The sequence below is a fragment of the Pithys albifrons genome, chromosome 3 (assembly GCF_047495875.1).
Source record: "Pithys albifrons albifrons isolate INPA30051 chromosome 3, PitAlb_v1, whole genome shotgun sequence".
In the NCBI taxonomy this organism is placed as follows: domain Eukaryota; kingdom Metazoa; phylum Chordata; class Aves; order Passeriformes; family Thamnophilidae; genus Pithys; species Pithys albifrons.
The window spans coordinates 52,202,550-52,224,717 of NC_092460.1; the positions used below are offsets into that span (position 1 = coordinate 52,202,550).

Genomic DNA, 22,168 nt, shown 5'->3' on the forward strand with positions numbered 1-22,168 from the left:
TTCTCTAATTTCAGGGTATCTACAGCTGCATCCATGGCGTGGCCATCGAAGAACGCCAGTCAGCAATGAACTCCCCTACAGCGACTATGAACAATACCCATTCCAACATCCTCCGCCTGCTTCGGACAGCCAAGAACATGGCCAACCTGTCAGGGGTCAATGGCTCACCACAGAGTGCCCTGGACTTTATCCGCCGTGAATCATCAGTCTATGATATCTCTGAGCATCGCCGCAGCTTCACCCACTCGGACTGCAAGTCCTACAACAACCCCCCCTGTGAGGAGAACCTCTTTAGTGACTATATTAGTGAGGTGGAAAGGACCTTTGGCAACCTCCAGCTGAAGGACAGCAATGTGTATCAGGACCATTACCACCACCACCACCGCCCCCATAGCATTGGCAGCACCAGCTCCATCGATGGGCTCTATGACTGTGACAACCCTCCCTTCAATGCCCAGTCACGGTCCATCGGGAAGAAGCCCTTGGACCTGGGGTTACCTCCTGCCAAGCACAGCCAGCTGGGTGATCTTTATGGCAAGTTCTCCTTCAAGAGTGACCGTTACGGGGGCAGCGGGACCCATGATGACCTGATTCGCTCAGATGTTTCTGACATTTCCACTCACACAGTCACATATGGCAACATCGAGGGCAATGCAGCCAAGCGGCGAAAGCAGCAGTACAAGGACAGCCTGAAGAAGCGCCCAGCCTCTGCCAAGTCCCGGCGGGAGTTTGATGAGATAGAGCTGGCCTACCGCCGGCGCCCACCCCGCTCACCTGACCACAAGCGCTATTTCAGAGACAAGGAAGGGCTACGGGACTTCTACCTAGACCAGTTTCGGGCCAAGGAGAACTCTCCACACTGGGAACATGTGGACCTGACGGATATCTACAAAGAGCGGGGAGATGAGTTTAAGCGGGACACAGGAGGAGGAGGGGCTGGATCCTGCACCAACAGGGCCCACCACAAGCACGGCTCAGGCGAGTTTGGTGGAAGCAATGAGCACAAGCATGGTGTTGTGAGTGGGGTCCCAGCACCATGGGAGAAGAACCTGACCAATCTAGACTGGGAGGACCGAAGCGGGGCTAATTTCTGCCGCAGTTGCCCTTCTAAGCTGCATAACTACACGCCATCAGCGGTGGGTCAGAACTCCACCCGCCAGGCCTGCATCCGCTGTGAGGCTTGCAAGAAAGCGGGCAATCTGTATGACATCAGTGAGGACAACTCACTCCAAGAGCTGGACCAGCCACCTGCCCCTGTGCCCGTGGCCACCAGTGCCACCTCCTCCTCCAAATATCCTCAGAGCCCTTCCAATTCTGCCTCCAAGGTACAGAAGAAAAACCGCAACAAGCTCCGCCGGCAGCATTCCTATGACACCTTTGTGGACCTGCAGAAGGATGACTCAGCCCTGGCCCCCCGCAGTGTCAGCCTGAAGGACAAGGGCCGCTTTTTAGAGGGGAGCCCCTATGCCCACATGTTTGAGATGCCAGCTAGTGAGACCACCTTTGCCAACAACAAGTCCTCAGTGCCCGCCACCAGCTACCACCACCACAACAACCCTGGCAGCAGTGGGGGTTACATGCTCAGCAAGTCACTCTACCCCGACCGGGTCACCCAAAACCCTTTCATCCCCACTTTCGGGGATGACCAATGCTTGCTCCACGGCAGCAAATCTTATTTCTTCAGGCAGCCTGTGGTGGCAGGAGGGCCTAAAGCCCGGCCAGACTTCCGAGCCATTGTCACCACCAACAAGCCGGTGGTCTCAGCCCTTCATGGGGCTGTGCCAGCCCGTTTCCAGAAGGACATCTGTATAGGGAACCAGTCCAACCCCTGTGTGCCTAACAACAAAAACCCCAGGGCTTTCAATGGCTCCAGCAACGGGCATGTTTATGAGAAACTCTCCAGTATTGAGTCTGATGTTTGAGTGAGAGGGGAAGAGCGCGGGGAGGGACTGGGGGTGTATGTGGAGCATGGGAGGGTGGAGTGGGATCAATCCCATCAGCTACTCTCCTGAGTCGTCCTTAGTTTGTGGGATACTGGAGTTCTGAGTAGTGCAGCACTGGTGACAAGTGCCACCTCTTTGGTGTCCCCACTCTCTCCTTCCCTTTCTCAACCCTCCTGTTTTATCTCTTTTTCCATGTTCTCACTCCTCCCATTCTTCTCCATTCCCGGCCATTGCACTTTAGTGACGTTGGAGTTGGATATCCTTGCTCATGACTTCAGGAAGCAGACAAAAAGGCAGGGAAGGGGTGGGCTGAGAGGGAGCAGCAGTGACTGTCGTGTTTCACTTCTGCTGACTCCCAGCAGAGAAAGGCATGTTTGCACACACATGTGTGTATGGCAGGAGGAGGCAGCAGAAGCAGTGTAATGGACATGCAAGAAAATATGCTTGCTCAGGCAACTCTTCCTAAAACTGCTTACAAAAGAGTAGTGTTTAAGACATGGAGAAAGTGAAGGGGGAATAACACGACTAACTTGATGATGCACTTATATGTTAGCTATATTGAGGTTGTTGTTACGTTATTTTGTGAAGACTATGGGGGTTTAGGGCTGAAATATATATATATATATATATATATATTTGCATATATGGTGAGAAATTTTCCGCTAGAATTTTGAATTGTCTGCTGGGGGTGTGGAGGGAGGGAGAGAAGGCTTGTCTGCAGGTCAGGCTAGTGGTTTCACCATGGCTATTACAGCCATTGGATCTGTGGCAGACCAGTGGGAGAGATAGAAAGGCAATGGAATCTGAGTTTGGGAAAGCTGATCAGCAGCCTCTCCGATTCCAGGGTTGTTTTTCCAAATTCTGACAAAAAATGCTGGTTTGCACTGAAATTAGAAGAATTTGGGGAAAGGAGAACAGGGTTGGTTCATTAGCTATGAACTGCTCTCTTGTTGTGACATACTTCAAGGGTGGGAGCAGTATATAGTATAGTTTTGCCTATGTGCAAGTATATATGATAACTTTATACTTGAAATGTCTGTGAAGAAAGCAAAATAAACCCATGATCCTATAAGCTGTCTGGAGAACAAACACAGTGGAACAGAGCTTAAGTGTAGGGAAAAGTGCAGAGTTTTTTCACTGTCACTTCAGGGAACACCAAGCCCCTTTTGGTATGCCCTTTCAGTGGGGAGGGGAGGCAAAAAGGAGGTTTCATCCTTCTGCTATCCCTACCCTTGGCCAGCAGGTTGGAACAAAAAGAACTGCCACTGCTGGCATGATGTTGGAGAGGAAAAAAGAAATTGCATAGAAGGATGTATGTGGTGGCAGTGGTGCTGGTGGACTGTTTCAATGCCCCCTTACACATGTGGAAATGGGAAGAGGGTGTATGCACCCTTAGGAAATACATATGTATATTTTCTATTGAATGTATAGAGGAAGTACACAGCCTGTCTTCCTAGGAAGGAGTGTGCTTGTTTAAATGCCAGAGAGCACAGGAACTTGTGCTGAAGGCTGAAGAGAAGACGTGCAAAGCTGATACATGTGCGTACATGTGTGTGTGCCTCTGTGTGCAAGAGAGAGATACTAGCACAGGTGCAAAGCTGGAATAGCCTAGGGTTTCCCATCCCTGCAGTTGTAGTGACAGCTTTCCTGGTGCACTTAGTATCAATAAGAGTGTTTTTATTTTCCATTGTATCATTTTAGATGCAAGTTAAACTAAAGGAAAAGGAGCAATGGTAGGAGTGAGAAGTTGAACACCCCTTTCCATATGTCATCTTTCTCCTGAAGTGGGGGTGTGGGCTGACCTCTCCCATCCTGAGAGACATGGCAAAGTCTCTACTGCTTATCTTGGGTCTGTCCCAGTGTCTCAATCACCATGGCTCACCAGGGGAAGAGTCGAGAGAGTCCTGTGCTGAGAGCAGAGGGACACTGCTGGGGACTGACTCTGAAGGGAGATGGCAGCCCTGTCTTTATGAGCTTGGAGATTTCTTGAAGCTGAAAGCCACCTCTCTCACATTCCTTGCCACACCATGGTTGATTTTATCTTATCTTTCTCTTTTTAAGCCAAGAGAAGGCCTTTTATTTATTTATTTAATTATTTAATTTATTTTTTAAGCTGGGATGGGGGGAGGGTGGGGTTTATCTGTAAGTCCAAGTGTGTGAGGAGAGGGTGGGCAGGGTTGGTGAGGGGAATATTTTCATATATTTCACTGAGGAAATTAAGGAGGGAAGAGGGGGAGAGTCATTGTAATGCCATCCCTTAGTCTTTGGGGTAAGGGAACTTCTTACTCTTTCCCTCTTCTCTTATTACAAGGACAAATAGGAAAAGAAAAAAGAAAAAAAAAAGAAACCAAATGAATTAACAGAGCGATTTGCAATCCAGAACACACGGCAGCTTGTCAGACACCTCTGACAGCGGCCACCAAGAAGGCGTTCCTTTCATTTGTAAATATTTCTTTTTTATTGAGTTTTTGTATAAATTGGTGTTTCTCTTCTCGTGAATATTCAGGTCGTGGGGTGGGAGGGAGGGGAAGTTTGTTTCTGTTCTGTTTGTTTTCTATGACTTTTCAGGCTGCGTTTTTGGAAGCGGTTTACGCAGGTCGAGGCCGTATGAATGAGAAAAAAAAAAGAGAGAGAGAGAGAGAAACCCATGTGTGTTGTGTTCCCCCAAGGCCCCCTGTATTGCCCTGTCACCTTCCTCTTCATGAATGGAAGACGCCGGAACGTCACTTCAAGCCTTGCCAGCAGGGTTTCATGTTTTGATGGGAACACCCCCAATTCCTTTTTGCATATAAACTCTCTGTACCAGCATCTCTCTGTGGAGTTTGGGCCTCAAGGCACTACACAGTCTTGATAGTAGTGGGGTGAACCATCAAGTTGGCCGCTCAGGTTGGACCATCACTTTGACATTAAGAGACTTCTCCAATGCTACTTGGGTTTAGAAATCTTGGACCTGGGAAAGCTTGTGATAATTTCTGGTATTTCCTAAGGGCTTGGGGTGGGGGAGCTTGACAGCTGACGAGGGCAGCTAATCTCTTTGGTGGTTATCTCTGTACTTTTCTGTCCCTCCCCACCTGGAACGAGGAAACCTGGAGGGTGGCTCTGCAGGGAAATTAAGCTGAAAACAAACCAAAAAGAAGCTAATGGAACTTTTTTCAAATCTCTTCTTAAAGGTTCTGATTTTTGTGTTCCGGGTTGAAAGTTGGTTCGTATTTTCTCCAAACTGGTCTGTCCCTTGTTCCACTGATTGGCAAATGATAGTTTGCCAAAATCATTATCTAGTGTTGATACTGTTGTAGCACTGTTAACACTCCCAGTGCTCTGCAAATGTTAACTGTGCCACAAACCACTCAAATGAATGCTCTAGGGCAACCAGAAAAGAACTGCAAATTCTGGACTGAACCACTGGTCTAACCGCAGGAGTCTGGTATTTTGCCTTCTCCCATAGCAGATTAGGCCATGTGTCCATCAGGTTAATCCTTTCTTCTATAAGTGATCTTTTCTGGTTGCTTTGTTTATTTTAGTTCTGACAGGTCAACAAGTTTTGGGACAGAGATGAAGGGGAGGGGGTGGGAGGAGGGAGGGTTTAATTCATAATCCAGAAAATAAATCAATGATGTTATTAAACTCTGATTATATATTTAGAATTTTAGATTTGGTGTATTTTCATTGTAAGTATTCAAGTGAATCAAACAGGTAATATTAGCAGCAGGTGTTGTTTATACTAGAAAACCACCCATGTGCTGTTTATTACCTGTCCAGAAAAGAATGGGATTTCGTACCAGAGCCTAATGAAACTCCACATCCCCTCCCTTGCCATTTCTTTCTCTTTACTGTTGAAACACCACTATTTTCTGGGGCAGTGGCTGCGAACATTTGCCCTCTCTGAAGGTTTCTGCACACAAGAATACTGAGCAAAAACCACTGTGTCCTATACAGTTTGGTGACCTCTACTGAATATTTGCAGCCAGCCTCCTGGAAAAGATTAGATGCCTTTGGCAATGTTTCTGACATTTACCTCCTCACTTCTAGCCCCAGGCATGGCTCTCTGAGAGGTATTTTCATGAGCCATGTTCTTCTGAAGTGGTACTGGAATGTATGTACTCAGTTGAAGAAGGATGTGTATGGAGATGGAAGAATTATTCAAAAAATACCAGAAATGTGCCATGCACAGTGGAAAGCAACTGGCAGGTAGAACTCACAACCATGGATCTCCACATCATGAACATTGCTGGAATATTCACACCAGCTTTTTACTGTAGTGCAACACAACACAGGCTGGTGTAGTAGTTCTCGGTCTCTTTTCACACCTCCCAGTGAGGGCAATATCATAACTTTCAATGTCATATCCTAAGTAGGAAAGAAAAGCTGCAGTCAGGACTTGTTGTCAGTTGGGACAATGAAGCACATGGGCCCCACCTCCTCAACAACATAAAAAATCCCATTCTTTCTGAAATCCGGCATGCCTTGTCAGAACTGTCCAGGCGAGAAACTCAGTGGGTTCAAAATGCTTAGCAACATGCAAGTGTGAACTTTGCCCGTAGGAAATTGATACTTTAGTTTTCAGCATATGGAGGGGGGGAAGGTTTCTTTTCTGATATCCTGAAGAATTTGTTGGGTTGGAGGACTTAAGTGTTGCCAGGATGAGCCTCTTCTTCAGCGATGCCTGCTGACATCGGGCTCCTCACTCCAAAACGACACTAGCATCCATCTTGAATAATGCCCCTTTGTACAATCTAATCAGGTTTTTCTCACAGCAGAATTGCCAGCAAAAGAGAGAGGGGAAGACAAAGAATTAATATGATGGTGAGGACAGGTTAGAGTGATCAGAGATACCTCAGGGATCTTTATAGGCAAGTCTTTACTTTAGAGCTTTCTATCAAATATGGCATATCCTCCCACCTACATTGCTTATCAACAGACGGAGGGAAGCCTGGGAACACAGCCAATGATCAGACTTAGGCCTTTCACACATCCTCAACTCCAGTCAAGCAACCTTTGATGAGCCCTTCCCATGGAGAAGGGTGGGAGGTTGCACTTCCCCACGCATTTTTGGTTGCCAAAAAGAAAAGGAAAAGGGAAGGGGATAAATATCAGGAGTGTTGATGAAAGGACTTTGTGCTGACCCTCTGCACCCTTGCTCTAAGGAATTACACTTTACCTTTCCTTCTCAATCCAAGCTGGCAAAGGGTAGAGTCCACTTATGCTTTGTCTCTGTGGTATATGACTGGCTCACCACAGGAGCCCTTGGGAGCCATGTATGAGAAAGGAACTGATTTGCTGGCAACAGATGGGGACAGACTCCAAGCCACAATCCCCTACTACACCCACTCTTCCCCATAAGTGCTTCCCTGCTGCTGAACACACCTGGCATGTCCACCTGGAACATGCCTACCATGCTGCTGGATGCTGCAGGGCACATCGAGATAGTAACTAGTGGGACCCAATTGTCCCCACAAGGGCTTATTTTCAATTTGCAGCCAAATAGATTTCCAAGCCATAGACCCTCGCTGCATTCACCCACCTACACTTCCCTGTGGCTTCCTCTCTCCTCCCCCGTCAAAGGCAAACTGGGGCGCTGAGTGTCTCACTGGCAATATGAATAGTATTGCTTCATCTTCATCATGGGCTCTCTGGACCTCCCTGGGGCTGACTGCAGACAGACCTGGGTGTCTGCCACTAGAATGGCCACACAAAAACCACTTTGCAATTGGCTTTGACTTCTTTCTCCATCTATTGAGCACCCCCAAATTCCTCACCTAGCCACGCCATTTGAGTGAATTCCGGCACCCTTTTGTCATTTCTGACAACAAAACTGACACAGCATAAATCTGCTTGTGTATAGAAAAAGACAGTGAAAGCACATTTGCAGAGAGCAGGACTCATGTCTGCCAATGCCAAGGGTACAGTCCCCTGGGTGCTGAGGGAAAGGAGGATCTCTTTGATGTATTAGTAGTTACAGATCTCTTAACCTGCTGGCCTCCTGCCAATAAAGGAACACAGCAAGCACTGGTATACCCTCCAATAGGTCAGAAAAAAATCCATGTTGTGGAACAGGGGTTCCTCTGGGCATGCATGGACATGAGACATACTGGGGAAGTGAAATGTACATGAACAAACCCGATACAGCAGGAAGCTCTGAGGTTTGTGTGACTACACGCACGCACACACACACAAACTCACACACAGACATACACACACACGACTCACACAGTACATTGCAGTACACTTAATGCTGTCACACAATGCATTTTTGCCAAGTAGGAACAATGTGACCTTTCCTAATGTTCTGCTGGTAGTTATTTAATTTATGTGTTCACTTTGTGACTTTTACATCCTCTGCTTTCTTGACTACAGCATTACTGTGTAAATATGTGTGTATATATGTACAGAAACTAGCTCAAGCAATTATATTCAGGTTGGGAAAAGGGTGGGTTTTATATCTGTACAGTATTTCCTTATTAAATAATGGCATGGGGGGGTTGGGAAAGTTAACTTCTAAATTGTGGTTTTATTGGTCTGTGGTGTTTGAAGTTGTTTCAGTAGTTGCTTTTGCTGGTTCGGAAAGTTTATCTGGATGTTATATGTGTGTGCCAAGAAAGGGTCCCCAAACAGGGGAGGTTTGGGATTGGTGAGGGGTGGTGGGTTGCAGAGGGTGTTAATAATTTCCTGTAATAAAAGCTGTGTTGATTGCTAGGGACTGTTTGTGTGAGGCACAGGGCTGTTTCCTCCTCTGTGTGCTTTACTCTTTGATTACTTTCTCTTCCCTGGTCCACATTGTCTTCTCCCTGGGATGTCAGCAGAGTACATTTGTTGCTGTGGATTACAGGGATCTCCCTATGGGCCTTCATCTCCTGACAATTCTTCCATCTCCCTCTTTTTGTGGCTCTCCCAGTATGAGTGAGAGGGGAGGTGGTGTGGTCTTGGATCCACTGTGCCATTCTTGACCACTTTACTTCCTCTGCTCTTCTTTGTGCCTCCTCTTATCAGAATCTCATTTTCAGGTGTTTTGATCTCTCCAGCAGCTGACTGTCTCACCTCCATGGCCTCTTATCTACTTTCCCATCTTACTCACGCGGATTCTTCAATTTCAACTCTATGCCTCTTCCCTCAGAATGACTTACGTTGGCTGTTTGCCCACTCTCCTCTTATTACCATCTTGTTGCTCTGTTGTTTTCATCAGCCTATGCAGACCTGTGTAGAAAATGAGTGAAGGGCAGGCCTTTACTACTTCTCTCCTGGAAAATTCTAGCCATGACCAGATTTTTAGAAGATTATATTTTATAGCTATTTTTGATTTCTCTGTCACATTCACTGAAGTGGTGTTCTGCACTTCTCTACTGAAGAAATAAGAAATAATTAGTGTGGCAAATTTGCCCGTGCAAGGGAACAGTGAAATTGTATTTTCTGAGAAATTCCAGAGAAAGAACATGATTTCTGTCCTTGATGGCTGACTGGTGAATTTAGAACAGGGGCAGATACAGTTTTTATCCATTCCAGGTTGATCCATATCAGAATCAGTAGAGTTTCTTTGCTTTTACTCTATGTGAATAAAGCAAGGCTGCAGGGGAGAAGTATGCTGTCTTTTAAAAACACAGGACACTTCCTTTATTGCCTAGAGGCCACTGGCTTGTAAAGACCTACGTGATGTTCTGCTGTGTTGCAAACCTGGGAGCAAATGTCTGGTAGCACGTGGTCTCTTTCTGTCTGACAAGTCAATACAAGTTGGTACTTGGCACTATCTACCTAGGGTTTGTGGTCTGGTGTCGTGGCAGAAAGGGAAGAGAGTGATAGAATGGTGAATAAGCCAATGCAAAACTGGTAGGGGCTCTAGGCAGATGGCAAGACACCTCCCTCCTTCCCTTTTTGACAATTTGCATTGTTCCTTAATGAATGTCCATCAACCCACCATCAATGTCCTTGTTACTGTCTGCTTATCCTTGAAGACACATGGATCTGCTGACCACGGTTTGAGAAAGGCCCAGTCTCTCCATGGGTGTAGTGTGTTGCCAAGTGCCATGGTCTCTGACATTTTGAGTTGTGCTGTATGAAATTATATTGGAAGTGCAGGGAGCAATGCAAGGCGTCAGCATGGCCAGAAGTTACTCAAGCAGCAGTCTTCCCTCAGCTGCAGCTAACTCTTGCTCAACCTGCATTGCAGGCCTGTGTTTCTGATTTCTGGGTGAGAGAAACCACCGCAGCCACATGGGAATGGATCTCTGCTCACAGGTGTGAGCAGGATAGTCATCCTTCTGATGTACCCTTGCTATGACATTGGCATTGCTGTCCCAGCATGCTTCACAGTGTTCTGTGTACCTGTGAATACATGGCTGCACGTACCTGTCTGTCTGGGAGTAGGTGTATGTTTGTGCATTCGAATGACTCCTGGCAGAACTCTAAACATAGGTGGACTTGGAAATGCCAGCCCATTTAGTGCCACCCCAATGATGTGGGTAGGTATCTCCTTGGGATTACATCTCATAGTTTAATTTATGGCCAAAATAGCAAGTTACCTTTCTGAGCATCACCAGGCTCCTTGCTGTGTTTCCTTTGTTTATTCAGTGTGCCATAAATATGACATACTGGCAACATTTATGGGGTGTCCAGAGAGAACGCATCCATTACATGAGACTTCTATCGAGGCCCTTGGGCATTGCCTGCTAAGTCCCATGTCAACTGGAGAAATATTATACCTGCCCCTGAACAGACAAAAATCAGTCAAGGGGATAAGATTAAAGTTTTGTGCTTTCTCCCTCTGCTTTCCTTCCAGGCCTTGGAACCTGATTCATCTTCACAGGCAGCTAAACTCCTGTGAAATTCAAGGAGCTTTTGGAAAAGCTGCTTAGGGGTTTAGATGCCTGGAATGCCTTTTTTGGATTTGCTTCCTTGTGTGGGCTTCTTCCTGCAGTGCATTTTGCCAGGATTCATCTCCCAGGAACTCACCGTGCTCGAACACAGCTTAGAGGGGTTCCCTCTGCTTGGGATCACCATGTGTATGTTGCATGCCTGTTGCTACTTGTCTGTATTTCTTGCACGTGTCTACTTGTGGGGGGCAAGGGTGGGTTCATATTGGTATGTGTATTTATGCAGCCTGCACACATTTGTATGTGCGGTGCCACTGTGTGTGTGCTTAGGTGTTTGTACGTATGTGTTTGAACTGAGAGAAAAGTGTTGGAAGCCATTTGCTGCTAAAGCCAGGTGATGGCTACTCACAGGTGACTTGGCAACCCTGTTGTTGTCTAACTGGCAGTCCCAGGCACAGCTGCTTTATTTGGACTCTAGAGGAACAGCTCTGAATCAGTGACAAGGCTGGGACACAGACGACTCTTGTAGAGGGTTTGAATACAACACCAGAAATCCATTCCATGTGTTCATTCACTTCTATGCTAAATCTGCTGTGCTGCATATCCAAACCATTGTGCCACACTCATTACCTACTTTGGCCTTAACTGGTAGGTGGAGCAGGAAGACAATCACACACTGCCAGATAAGGTCTTTTGAGAGAGATCTGGTCAATCTGATCTGTGACTGAAACAAGAGACTCCCTTGCTATTCATTTTGCTGCCTTCTGGGGCAATGCAAGCAGTGAAGTTCCATTTGCAAGAAAGCACTAGTCTGTCCTTTCCTGCTCTTGTGTCAGACAGGCACAGGAAAAAGCTGAGCTGAGGTAGATTGATCTCCCATTCTCATCACTGTTGCTGCTTGGGAATTTGCAAATCCCACACTCTGGATGAGTTCAGTTTTTTCAGAAGGGACAGTGAACACGGAAGGTTGGGAGGGAGTGAACTTTCTGCAGCCATTCTCCATCCCATTCATTTCCAGGAGAGATCACAACATTGCTAGCACCAGAGAGGATGATCTGCTGAGATGGCCCTACAGTGCTGACGAAGACACTGCTCTCCTCTGTCAGGAGCCAGAAAAGATAATCAGGACCTGATGAAGAGATGCACAGGGAAGGAGCAGCATTTGAGGGCATGGACCCTCATCATCTACACTGTCTTGAGTCTGCTTAACCAGCCCTTTAGTGCTAGTGTCACTGGGCCTCTGATAGGTTCTTTTTCTTTCTATGTATGAAATGTAACAGAATAATCTGCGGCCTCCAGTGACTCATTCTGTCAGACCACATCTGTCCATCTCGTCTGCTTTCTTCCATGTCCAGCCACTCTTTCCTCTCCATCAAATTGTATCCTGTGCTCTCCTAGGCTTGTCTTTTATGGAAGAGAAGTTATATGTGTGTGAGTGCTTGAACGCATGTGTGTGTGTGTATTTTAAGTATTATTACTATTACCAACACACTATACACCTAAAAGCTCCTAGCAAGCTGGAGCCTTCAAGAGGTGCTGTAAGAAATGACCTTCCCACTGGACAGCAGTCTGTGTGGAGGTTAGCACACAAAGCTGCTAGCTTTGGAGGCATCTTTGCCTGTCTGGTTGCTTTTCCTATCTTTGGAACAGGCTGTCTCTCACCTGTGGTCAGAAACACAGCAAACTTCTTGTTTTAGCTTTGCATTTTCAAAATTTCTAACATGGAGGGAAAAAAGTTTGTTGTTTAGCTGTTGATTTGTTTTGTATATTTGTTTCTTTGTTTACACAGTCCTTTTAGTGGGCGCAAGGAGGTGTTTTCAGCAATACAACTTTCCGAGACCTCAGTTCTGTGCAGTTATTTTTTGTATGGGTCAGCTGTATTTGGGGTCTTTCCTTTGTACATGTTTTTCCTGAATGGCAGGGCTATCTTGAAATGTCTCTTTGCCAGTGACCAAAGCACCATCTGTAACTGGAGGTGACAGCTGGTATATAGTGGAGGCAGCAGCCTTTTGGGAAGTAGCTTTTCATTGACTTCCCTGTGGAGTCACAGAAGACAAAATATTTAATTACTGCACAGGCGCGTTTTGGAGGTTCTTCTGTTGGTTTGGGTTGGGTTTTTTTTTATTCTTCCTCTCTTGTCCAGCCTTTTTTCATTATTTTTTTTTCTCCCCTGAAAAAAACATTGAAATGTTTCTCCAGTCAGCATTGGCCCTTGCACCAAAGGCTGCTGCAAGGCAGGGAGGTTGTTCGACCCATGGGTCCTACCCTCTTGAAGCCATGTGGAGTTGCCCAGGTGAGGATGGATAAAGGCCTTTTTTGGCAGTTTCCGTGGCCATTCCTGGAACAAGAACCCTATGGCTGCTGAGGGTCCTGACCCAAAGGGAATGAGCATCCACAGAAGATCATCCTCTGGTATGTGCAGGTTGTGGGTCAAGAGAACAGGAAAGGGAAGTGGCTCATTGGCCCCTGCACAGTCTTTCCCATGCTGGAGCAGGAGCTTGGCATGTAGGTCTGCAACAGGGACAAATGAATGACCCTAAATGGGCCAGATGAGTTCAGCCTCTCCTCTCCTGAGCTATTTGCAAGTGGGTAGGAATGACCCTCGACTTGGACAACATTCCAGACTTAGCAGACCATGAAGGAGGGATTAAAGGTGGTGCATGGTTATCTGACCAGCTCTCAATATCATAACACCTAAGGGAAAGCCCAGCACCTTCATTCTTTGGTACTTGTAAGTGGCTGAGAACAGTAGTGGTGAACTGTTGTGTCTACTAGGATTGGGGCAGGTAGCGTCTCTGGACCTGGCACAGGTCAGTTTCAGCTGTATTTGCTTTCTAACTAATGTACATTTACTTTGAAGAGCGTGTTTGATAAGCTCAGTTTATCAACCAAAAGAAAAAGAAATACTCACCTCTAGTCTAAGTCTTCTACTGCCCAACACTGCTACCTCCTCTTCTCTTGAGCTGTTGGTATCTTGTGGTGAAGTTGGCCACCCATCAGGCTGTTGAACACAGCAGATATATATCCTATCCGCTTCTGAAACCATCTTTGCCTACATTTTGCTTCCTCTTCATAACCTTTATGCATGCATATGTGTGTGCACATGCACACGTACACACGCGCCGCACACACACACATGCCCACTTCCAGCCACTCTGCTGGTGAAAATCAGAGCCACAGAGACATGAGTGCCAAATGACTTTTTATTTCTCAAGTAAATGATATAAAAAGTTTTGTTATTTTTTTGTTTACATATGCAAATGAAAAAGGGATCAGACAGTGAATTGGTGGTGGCAAGAGGAAATGGGATGTTTTGTAACCCTAGCTGCAGTAAAAAAAAAAAAATAAAAATACATTAAAAATATTTAAAAAACACAAAAAGACAAAAAAACTTGAACTATTTTGGAAATATTGTGAATAATTTTTTGATATAAAAACTAATTTTTATGTAGCATGAAAACCACCAAAATAAAATTATCAAGAATAAAAGCTGTGCAGAGGGTGTTTTTGTTTAGTTATTGAGGGAAAGAAGGAAGAGAGAAGCAGTGGTGTATGAGAGAGGGATGCTTCTGTCATGGCTGTTACTGTTAGTGTCACAGTACATAATATTTTTACTCAATCTTGGTGATTGGACTCTTGGGATTATGTAAAAAAAAATGAAAAGCTCATTTTATATGAAAAGATAATTTTTATCTCTGATTATTGGAGAGAAAACTTTGAAAACAAAACCAGAATGAATTCCAAGGACTCAAAAAACTAAAAGGCAAATTGAAAATGGCCATGATCTGCTTTTGAGTGTTAGTGGTGATCATGATTTTTTTCTTTTTGATTTACAATTGTTGTAGATGAGGTATCAATACTGGGAAGGCAGGTATGAAGGAAGTAAGACAATAACAAAGGACTGACAAAGTTCCAGGTTTTGTTATGTGAGGCACAGGAATTAAACCAGGGTCTCTTTGCATTTCCTTCTGGAGTAAGGGAACAAGGTAGTGAGTGTCCTTTTGCACTTTATATTGGTGCCATTCTTCACTCCTTAAAAAACAAAAAATTAACCAGCCTCCCCTCCCTGATTTCTTAAAAGAAACAGACTGCCTCTCCCAATTCCAGACAAAATAGTATGTCATCTCAGCCCTCCAGACCTATTTAGAAGTGATGGCAGTGGTTCTCTGCTCCCCTAAAGGCAGTGAGGTGTCAGTGCTCTTGATCTCCTCTGAAGGCTCTGACTCTAAGTGCTGGAGCACTACACTGCCTTTGAGTAGATGCCAGCACCCATCCCACCCTGCTGAGGATCAAGATGCTGTGGATCCTTCTTGCTCAGAAGACAGGAGATAGTGGTTTCTGGACTGTTCCAGGGAAGTTGGTAGGTTGCTTAGTTCATTTCAGGTGCCTGCATATGAATTTCAGCTTCCCTCACACCTCATTTTTACAACACTGCCCCATCAGCTAGCCAGAGACCTTCTCTGCTGGTCCTATCCCTTTTTGTCTGGCTGTCATCTGCACGGTAGGCTGAAAGGGAGGAGGCAAATAGGACACCATATAGCTTAAAATATGTGTTTGGCACTAACAATGAAGAATAAAAATCAGTAAAGACTCAGTATCAGCTTAGACTACACCTCTAGCAGTGTGCAGAAAAATCATAGTTAAAAATCAAGTCAAGGCAGAGTGGATAGGGAGTACCTGGAGTCAGTGGTGGTCTAGACCAGCTTGATGGGAAGGTTTGTGAATTCTGAGCCCCAGATACAGGTGTGAAAGGGAATCCATGGGAACATCACCTCTTTGTGAAGGAAAGAGATAGAGAGTCCTTTTAGCATAAAAGAGACCAAATCCTGAAGCAACTTCTTGACTTTATCTGGGTCTTTAGTTAGCTTGTCTCTCCCTGTTGCCAGTCCCTATACCATGCACAGCCCTACGGAGATGAAGAGAGAGACGTCCTCTGCCTTATGAAGCTTTTGTCATTATTCGTTAACAAATCTAGCTTGTTCCTCCAGTGAGTATCTGGCTATTTACTCTTCTTCTCACTTGTTCTGTCTCCTAGTCCCATCCTTTTTGCCAAGAAATCTTGCTAGCAAGATTGTCTCGCTGTGAGAAACAGTATATCTCTGTGAACTCCTGCCTTTGCATGTTAAAAAATGGTGCCCTTGCTCCTTTATGGGAGACTGTTCTGTGTCTTTCAGTGATTTATGAGAGCTGTGAAGTCATGACACACAGCTTAGGGGTATTGCTTACCTTACTTCATCCCAATACCTTGAAGATTCCGGTTGATTCCTAACAAAGAGCATGGTATCTTACATCTGTGACCATTGTGAACTAGCTCTGTGTTTGTGACTGACTGGCACACAGAGTGGAGCAGAGTTAAAGCAGAAACTTGACAAAATACCTGAAAAGCCAGATTTTCAAGCCTAATGTCTCAGACTCTGGAACTGGGGCTTTGGCCATGTGCTATGCTATCTGGAAGTTCCACCAGAGGCCATTCTACTCTAGCCTCTGTGCTCACTCACCTTCCCTTCCCTGAGTGAAGAAACAGGCTCATCTCTTCTGTTATACTCAGAGAGCCTACTGACGGAGTGGAACAGCTTGCATTTTGCTTGACTTGTATCTGCACCAAACTGTTCAGGTCTCTGGTCTTTCAAGGTAGACATTCAACCAGGCCAGAGGGAGCACAGAAGTCCTTCCAGTACATGTGTACAACAAAGGCAGGAGTCTGGAGGTTTTGAGCACACAAATTCTTCTTGAAACATCTCTGTGCCTTTATTAAGGTGAGTGCTACTGGGTTTGTTTGCTCTCACAGATGATTTGTGTGGTCACAGAATGAGAGAATATTCTGAGTTGGAAGGGACCCACAGGGATCTTCAAGTTCAGCTCTTCAGTGAATGGCCCCTCCAGGGACTGAACGCACAACATGGGCATTATTAGCACGAGACTTTAACCAGTTGAGCTAATCTCAGGGTCCATCAGGAAGTCAAGATTCTGTCAGTGAAGAACAGCTATTCCATGTGACTTTTCGACATTTGAACAAGAAACTAGGATTGTAGTTACAGAAAAGGCATCTGCAAAGGTGCATGTCCCATACCTGGGGGATATTAGCTGATGTTCTTTTTTTATTGGAGCAAACAATTTCAGAGCTTCTCTTTGGCCTTTCACATGTAACGACTTTTCCACATGGTAAAGGCACTTCCACAGGCTCTGGTCCTTTCCTGCACACAGATACTCCTTTTTCAACTTTGGATGTTGAACCTTGCCACTGTGCTAAGATACAGGTAAAAGTGTCCTATTTGGAATTAAAAAGAGCTAGTAGTAATGAACCAGCCACTTCTCCTAGTTCTGTAGCTTCACTCTGATTAGGAACTAACTGTTCAAATGTTCTCCCTGCTCAAGTCACTTCAGGACTCTCTCTGCTCTGCAGTGGCAAGCCAGTTTGCTGTCCCTACTGACCTTCCCCTTTCTACACACAGGGAGTAAGGGTTTCATGGCCACTCTATTATGAGGCATTAGATTAAAATTGGAGAAGCATGACACTTTGGACTTGTCTCTGTGGTTCCGTGATTAGTTATCCTTGCCAAGGAGGCAAGACACTGAGGCCTGCCAGCTGCAAGGTTAAGCTTTGGGTAAGTGATTGCCCTTCGGCTGCTGTTGGCAGAGGGGACATGCACTGGAATGCTAAGTGACTGACTATGTGCTTGCCACTCTTTCAAGACTGGTGTGTAGACTCACAGCAAAGCATAAAAGAAGGAATTGTTTTCCTCCACCTCTATTTCCCCAGTTTGCAAAGGAGAAATTCCTGAAAATGAGAAACAAAAGGTTCTTCCTACATTTGGAAATCTGACTGTTGTCTCTTCATGTACAGTATTGCTTTACAGTGGTAGAATAATGCAGATCATTGGCTGGTACCCAAACACAGGCTCTGAGCATATTTCTACATCTTTTTTTTGAGGAAATAGGGTAGCTTCAGCCACAAAGGGCAGGGCCACCTTGGTCTCAAAGGATGAGCCCTGAGTTCAGAGTCTCAGGCATTTAGCACTTGCTTGGATCTTTTCAAGTCATCCTACTACACATCCTGGATCCAGAGCATGCCCAGTCACACCCAGGTGGGGGGCATCAGCACTGACTATTGGGAAGAAATGAATAGTTAATGCTTTTGCCATGTTTGCATAAAGTAGGGAACGATTTTTAGAAGCATCTGAGAAATTTATTAAATCAAATCCCATCTCATTGAAAGCCAATAGTAATTAGATGCTCACGTGCCTTTAGAAATTTCCACTACAGAAAGTAGAAATTTTTATTCTTTAAAAAAAAAATCTCTTTTTGAAGGGTCTGGCATTTTTAACAGTGAAGTAAACTAATTGAGTTCTCTTGAGCCTAAAATATTGTGATAGAAATTTCAGCTAGCAACTAATCCTGGAGGATGCCCTGAATTGAGCTGAGAATAGGAAGCTACCTTCAGAGGGTGCAGGAGTTCCCTCCTTGATAGCACCAGCCACAGGGAGGAAAGCAGGCAGCACACTGGGCAGGATTTCGTCAGAAAAGTGTGCTTGAGGATGCACATTTATTGTAAGCAGTGATCAGTAGCTTCAGGGGTTATTTTGTGTTGGTCAAAATGACTCCATCTCTCCTAACAACACTATTGCTGTGAAGTTGGACAGTGCCAGTACCAGTCATTAATCTGGGAAGCTGCGAATAAAGTGAAAAGCTATGCCAGCAGGGTGAAACCCTGACATGGAACTGATCAAAACCATTTAGGTCCTGTTTTCAAACAAGATTTGTCCATTCAGTGCTTCACTCTGCCAAAGTCCTTACTTCAAAGAGTTTGCAATTTTGATGTTAGCCAGAAATACATTAATATCAGCATTTACTTTAACAAGTAAATTGACAGATGCCATAGTTTACATATATTATGCAAATATCCTGAAATCTTGCATGCATTTGTGTCTAATTTACTTGAGGTCAAATGAGACATACACTTCATAGGGGAAATAATTGAACCGTACAGACATATGATAAGCTAGGTGACTTGACACGACCTGTATGAACCGCAGTAAAGCCAAGGGGTAGGGGAAAGGCCATCTGGCATTTTCATTTGCAAAAGTGTTATGCTTATGGCTGCTGTTTGGAGAAAGCAATGTAGTAGTCTCCCTGGGATGTGATCAGAAGTAGTGCAGGAAGCTTGGGCTAAGAGACATGATTTGGGATAGTGATGTACTTCAACCTGAAGGGCCAATCAGGGTCTCAGCCTGGTATTTTGTTTTGTTGGTTTTTTAGTTCTGAGAAAGAAACACTCATCCCTTTGCAACACTGTGCAAATACCACCCAACTGAACTCTCCCCACCCTGTAAAGGGATGAGATTTTCCTACACAGGCAAGGGAACAGTGAGGAGGTGAGCCTGCGATCTACCCTGGAGTAGACCACAAGACCCACTTTCGGTACCTGGTAGGATGTTTTCTTCTTCTTACTCCTCTGGAAGTCATGAGGGATGACAGCATGCCCAGGTCAATCAGCTGTTGATTGGTGAGAAATCTTGATATTCTGGCAGTGCTCTTGTTTTCTGGCTTGATTACACTTCTTCCATTGGGCAAAGCCTTGAGGATGCTGTAACTTGGACAAAGAGAACCTGAATGACAAACTGTGGTAGTTTTCTCTGTGCATTTTTAATTAGCTCTACTTTTACAGGTAGCATGAGGAAGTGCATGTATGGACCTGATCCAGAGAGGTGCTAGGCTGTACATGTTCTTTCAAGATGTGTGCAGTATATGGGGCTAAGTCTCTGCTGCCAGCCTGACCTAATTTCTCTCAGCTGAAGCTCTGCTAGAACTCAAAATGCAACTCATTTCCCTTTCTTGGAAACTTACACATCAAGGTCTTATTGTACTCCTCACAAATAGTCTTGAGCATCCCTTTGCTGCTTTTGTCAGGCTGCTACAAACTTTCAGCATTTACAGGGTGACTGTCAAAATATTGTATAGAAAATAATTCCCTTTTTTCAGTTCCACCAGTGTTCAGTAACACCTCAGACTGTCACATTGGAGAGGCTTCATCAAGAACCTCTTTGTATCATGCAAAGTGCTCATTCAGCTTGGCAACTCTTAATGAATTTCATCCAAGATATCCTGGTCTGTTTGAATAGTGACTGAAGTTTCTGGACAACTTCTTCTTAGGCTTTGCTTCCAAACCTTTCAGGATGTTTTGAAATGCAAACAAATATGCAACTGGACAGAGGTTTACCTAACTTCCTTTTGTCTTCAAAAGGCTAGGAGGATAAAACCAGCTTTCCTAGGGTTACAGTTAAGCTTCATTCAAGTTCCAGCCTCATTAATTGCTCCAAAATTTTAGGTCTGTCTTGCCAGAAGTCTTATAAATTATGTATACTCCTACTTACACAGTCACTGCCACTCTTCAAATATTCAAGGTTCCTCACTTTTAATTTTGGATGGTTTACTCTCTCCAGGGAGGAGGCAGTGTTTTAAAAAGAAATTGCTGATGGTTGAAGTAGAGCTTACATGGCTTGCAGCAAACAGCAATTTGAGTTCTTAAGAACATGTGTATATTGGACATGTAAATTTTACTCATTTGCGTTGAAAGGGCACATGTAACTTACAACCCTGCTTTCTGATCCAGTAACATTATCATCCAGTGACAGTACCTTAATGGTTAATGTCAAGTTTTTATTAGCATTTACAAGCACATTTGGAGATTAATTTGTTTACTTGCATTATGCAAAACTGATTTAAGATCATGGTTTGCATTTACACACATTTACATAGTGTTTCCTGATTAATACATTATAATACACACAAATCATATGTAAATTGCAGGCTCATATCTGTAACATAAATTTCATTTTCTGTAATGTAAAATTTTACTTGTCTGGCTGAACTTTTCCAACAGGTTCCAGTTGAAGTCAGGATATTGTAAGGAGGGAAGGAAGAACAAGAATCAGAGGTGGATTTTCTGTGAACTCTTTCCTTAGTACCTTAGTACTTTCCCAATATCCTGCAGTCATGAAAGAGAAGAAGAGGATGCAAAGGTTAGCTGGTAACAGAATGAGTTTCATGTAATGCTGTGGACCTGGAGTCAGGCTTCTGTGAACACACAGTTTAGTTGCATGCTCAGTGACTTTAGACTCAGAGTCAAATCAGTGAGTGGCAAAAGGAACGAGCAGGAGGGAAAGGGGCAGCAGCCATTGCTGCAAGTCATGGCCTGACTACCTTAGCATTGCTCCTCATGAAGGGGCTTCTCTGGGTGCAGCAGAGTCCCTTGAAGCACTCCACTCTGCTCCTTGTAACACCTTTGGCTGGGGATGTTCAGGGCTGGCTGCATGGGAAGACCAGTAGAGAGTGTGGGGAGAAGGGCAGTAATGAACACTGAGTGTCTGGTGTGGCACTGAGACAGGGATCCAGAAAGGCAGCACCCTTGCACTGAACATGGGGGCAAGGGGACACTGGATACTTCCCCAGTGTAGCGTCTTCCTAAGGGAAAGCGCCATCAAACTCAGGCTTGCCTCATCTCTCTGAGGCCCTAATCCTACTATCTTTTCTCCACCAGTCACGACTTCATCCTCATTTTCCCTACACCCTCACCCCCCTCCGGTTCTTCTTTCTGTAAATAATTCTTTCTGATTTTGGACAAGCAGGGATCAACAGATTCTGGAGGAGGGTGGGGAAGACACTTGTTTTGTTTTTTTTAATCCTTTCTCTCTTGAATTTTGGTGTTTGAACATGAAAAATTAATATATATAAATATAAAAATATATGTATTTAAGCAAATGGATTTCCTAGAGAACTATGAAAGAAGTTGATTTTTTCCCCCTTTGATTTCTCTTGTTTCTCATTGGGGTTTGTTTTCTGGGGAAGAGGGTTTTTGGGAACTGTTGAAATTTCCAGTTCATTGTTTAAAGAATGTGAAGAGGAAAAAAAAGAAATATTGACAAAAACATGAAAACCTTTGTGGTGTACAAAATCTGTAAATAGTCAAAGATACTTTCTCTTTTCTAACAACAAATTATTTCTGTCACTTTATATTCAAAAATAAAGAAATGTACCACAGAATATCAGGGTTAAAAAAAATCGTAACCCATAATCAGAATGTATTCTTGGTTGTCTTCATTCATTTTGTCCTTACCTTGGGGAAGTTCTGGGAATTTTGCTGCATGAGTGATGTTTTAAAAGCCTGAAATGAGGATGAGTAGAAGGTAGAACGATCGTGTCACTTGAGAGGGGCTCTTGTTCTCGTGTTCTCTAGGAGCTATGGGCTGAGGCTACTGTTTGGGGGTTATGTGATGAGAATAAGTGGATGAAGGAGCCTAATCATATTCACAAAACACATACTGAGGCAGGGATAGAGATGAGAGATCATCTCAGTGGGTTGAATCTCCATTTGTACTGCCTGAAAACTGCCTGGGGGCTGCATGATGAAAGCCACCACTAAACTGC

At 44.6% G+C, this 22,168-nt stretch overlaps 1 protein-coding gene across 3 annotated transcripts in view; it reads left to right on the top strand.

The window, feature by feature from the left end:
- Positions 1-21,807, top strand: part of GRIN2B (glutamate ionotropic receptor NMDA type subunit 2B) — a 235,142-nt gene extending 213,335 nt beyond the window's left edge. For all 3 annotated transcript variants that reach the window (XM_071551936.1, XM_071551935.1, XM_071551937.1), the window contains one exon: positions 15-21,807. In XM_071551936.1, coding sequence (XP_071408037.1) covers positions 15-1,922 — 1,908 coding nt within the window. In that variant the 3' untranslated portion in view covers positions 1,923-21,807. The remainder of the gene's footprint in view (positions 1-14) is intronic.
- Positions 21,808-22,168: the final 361 nt, after the last annotated feature.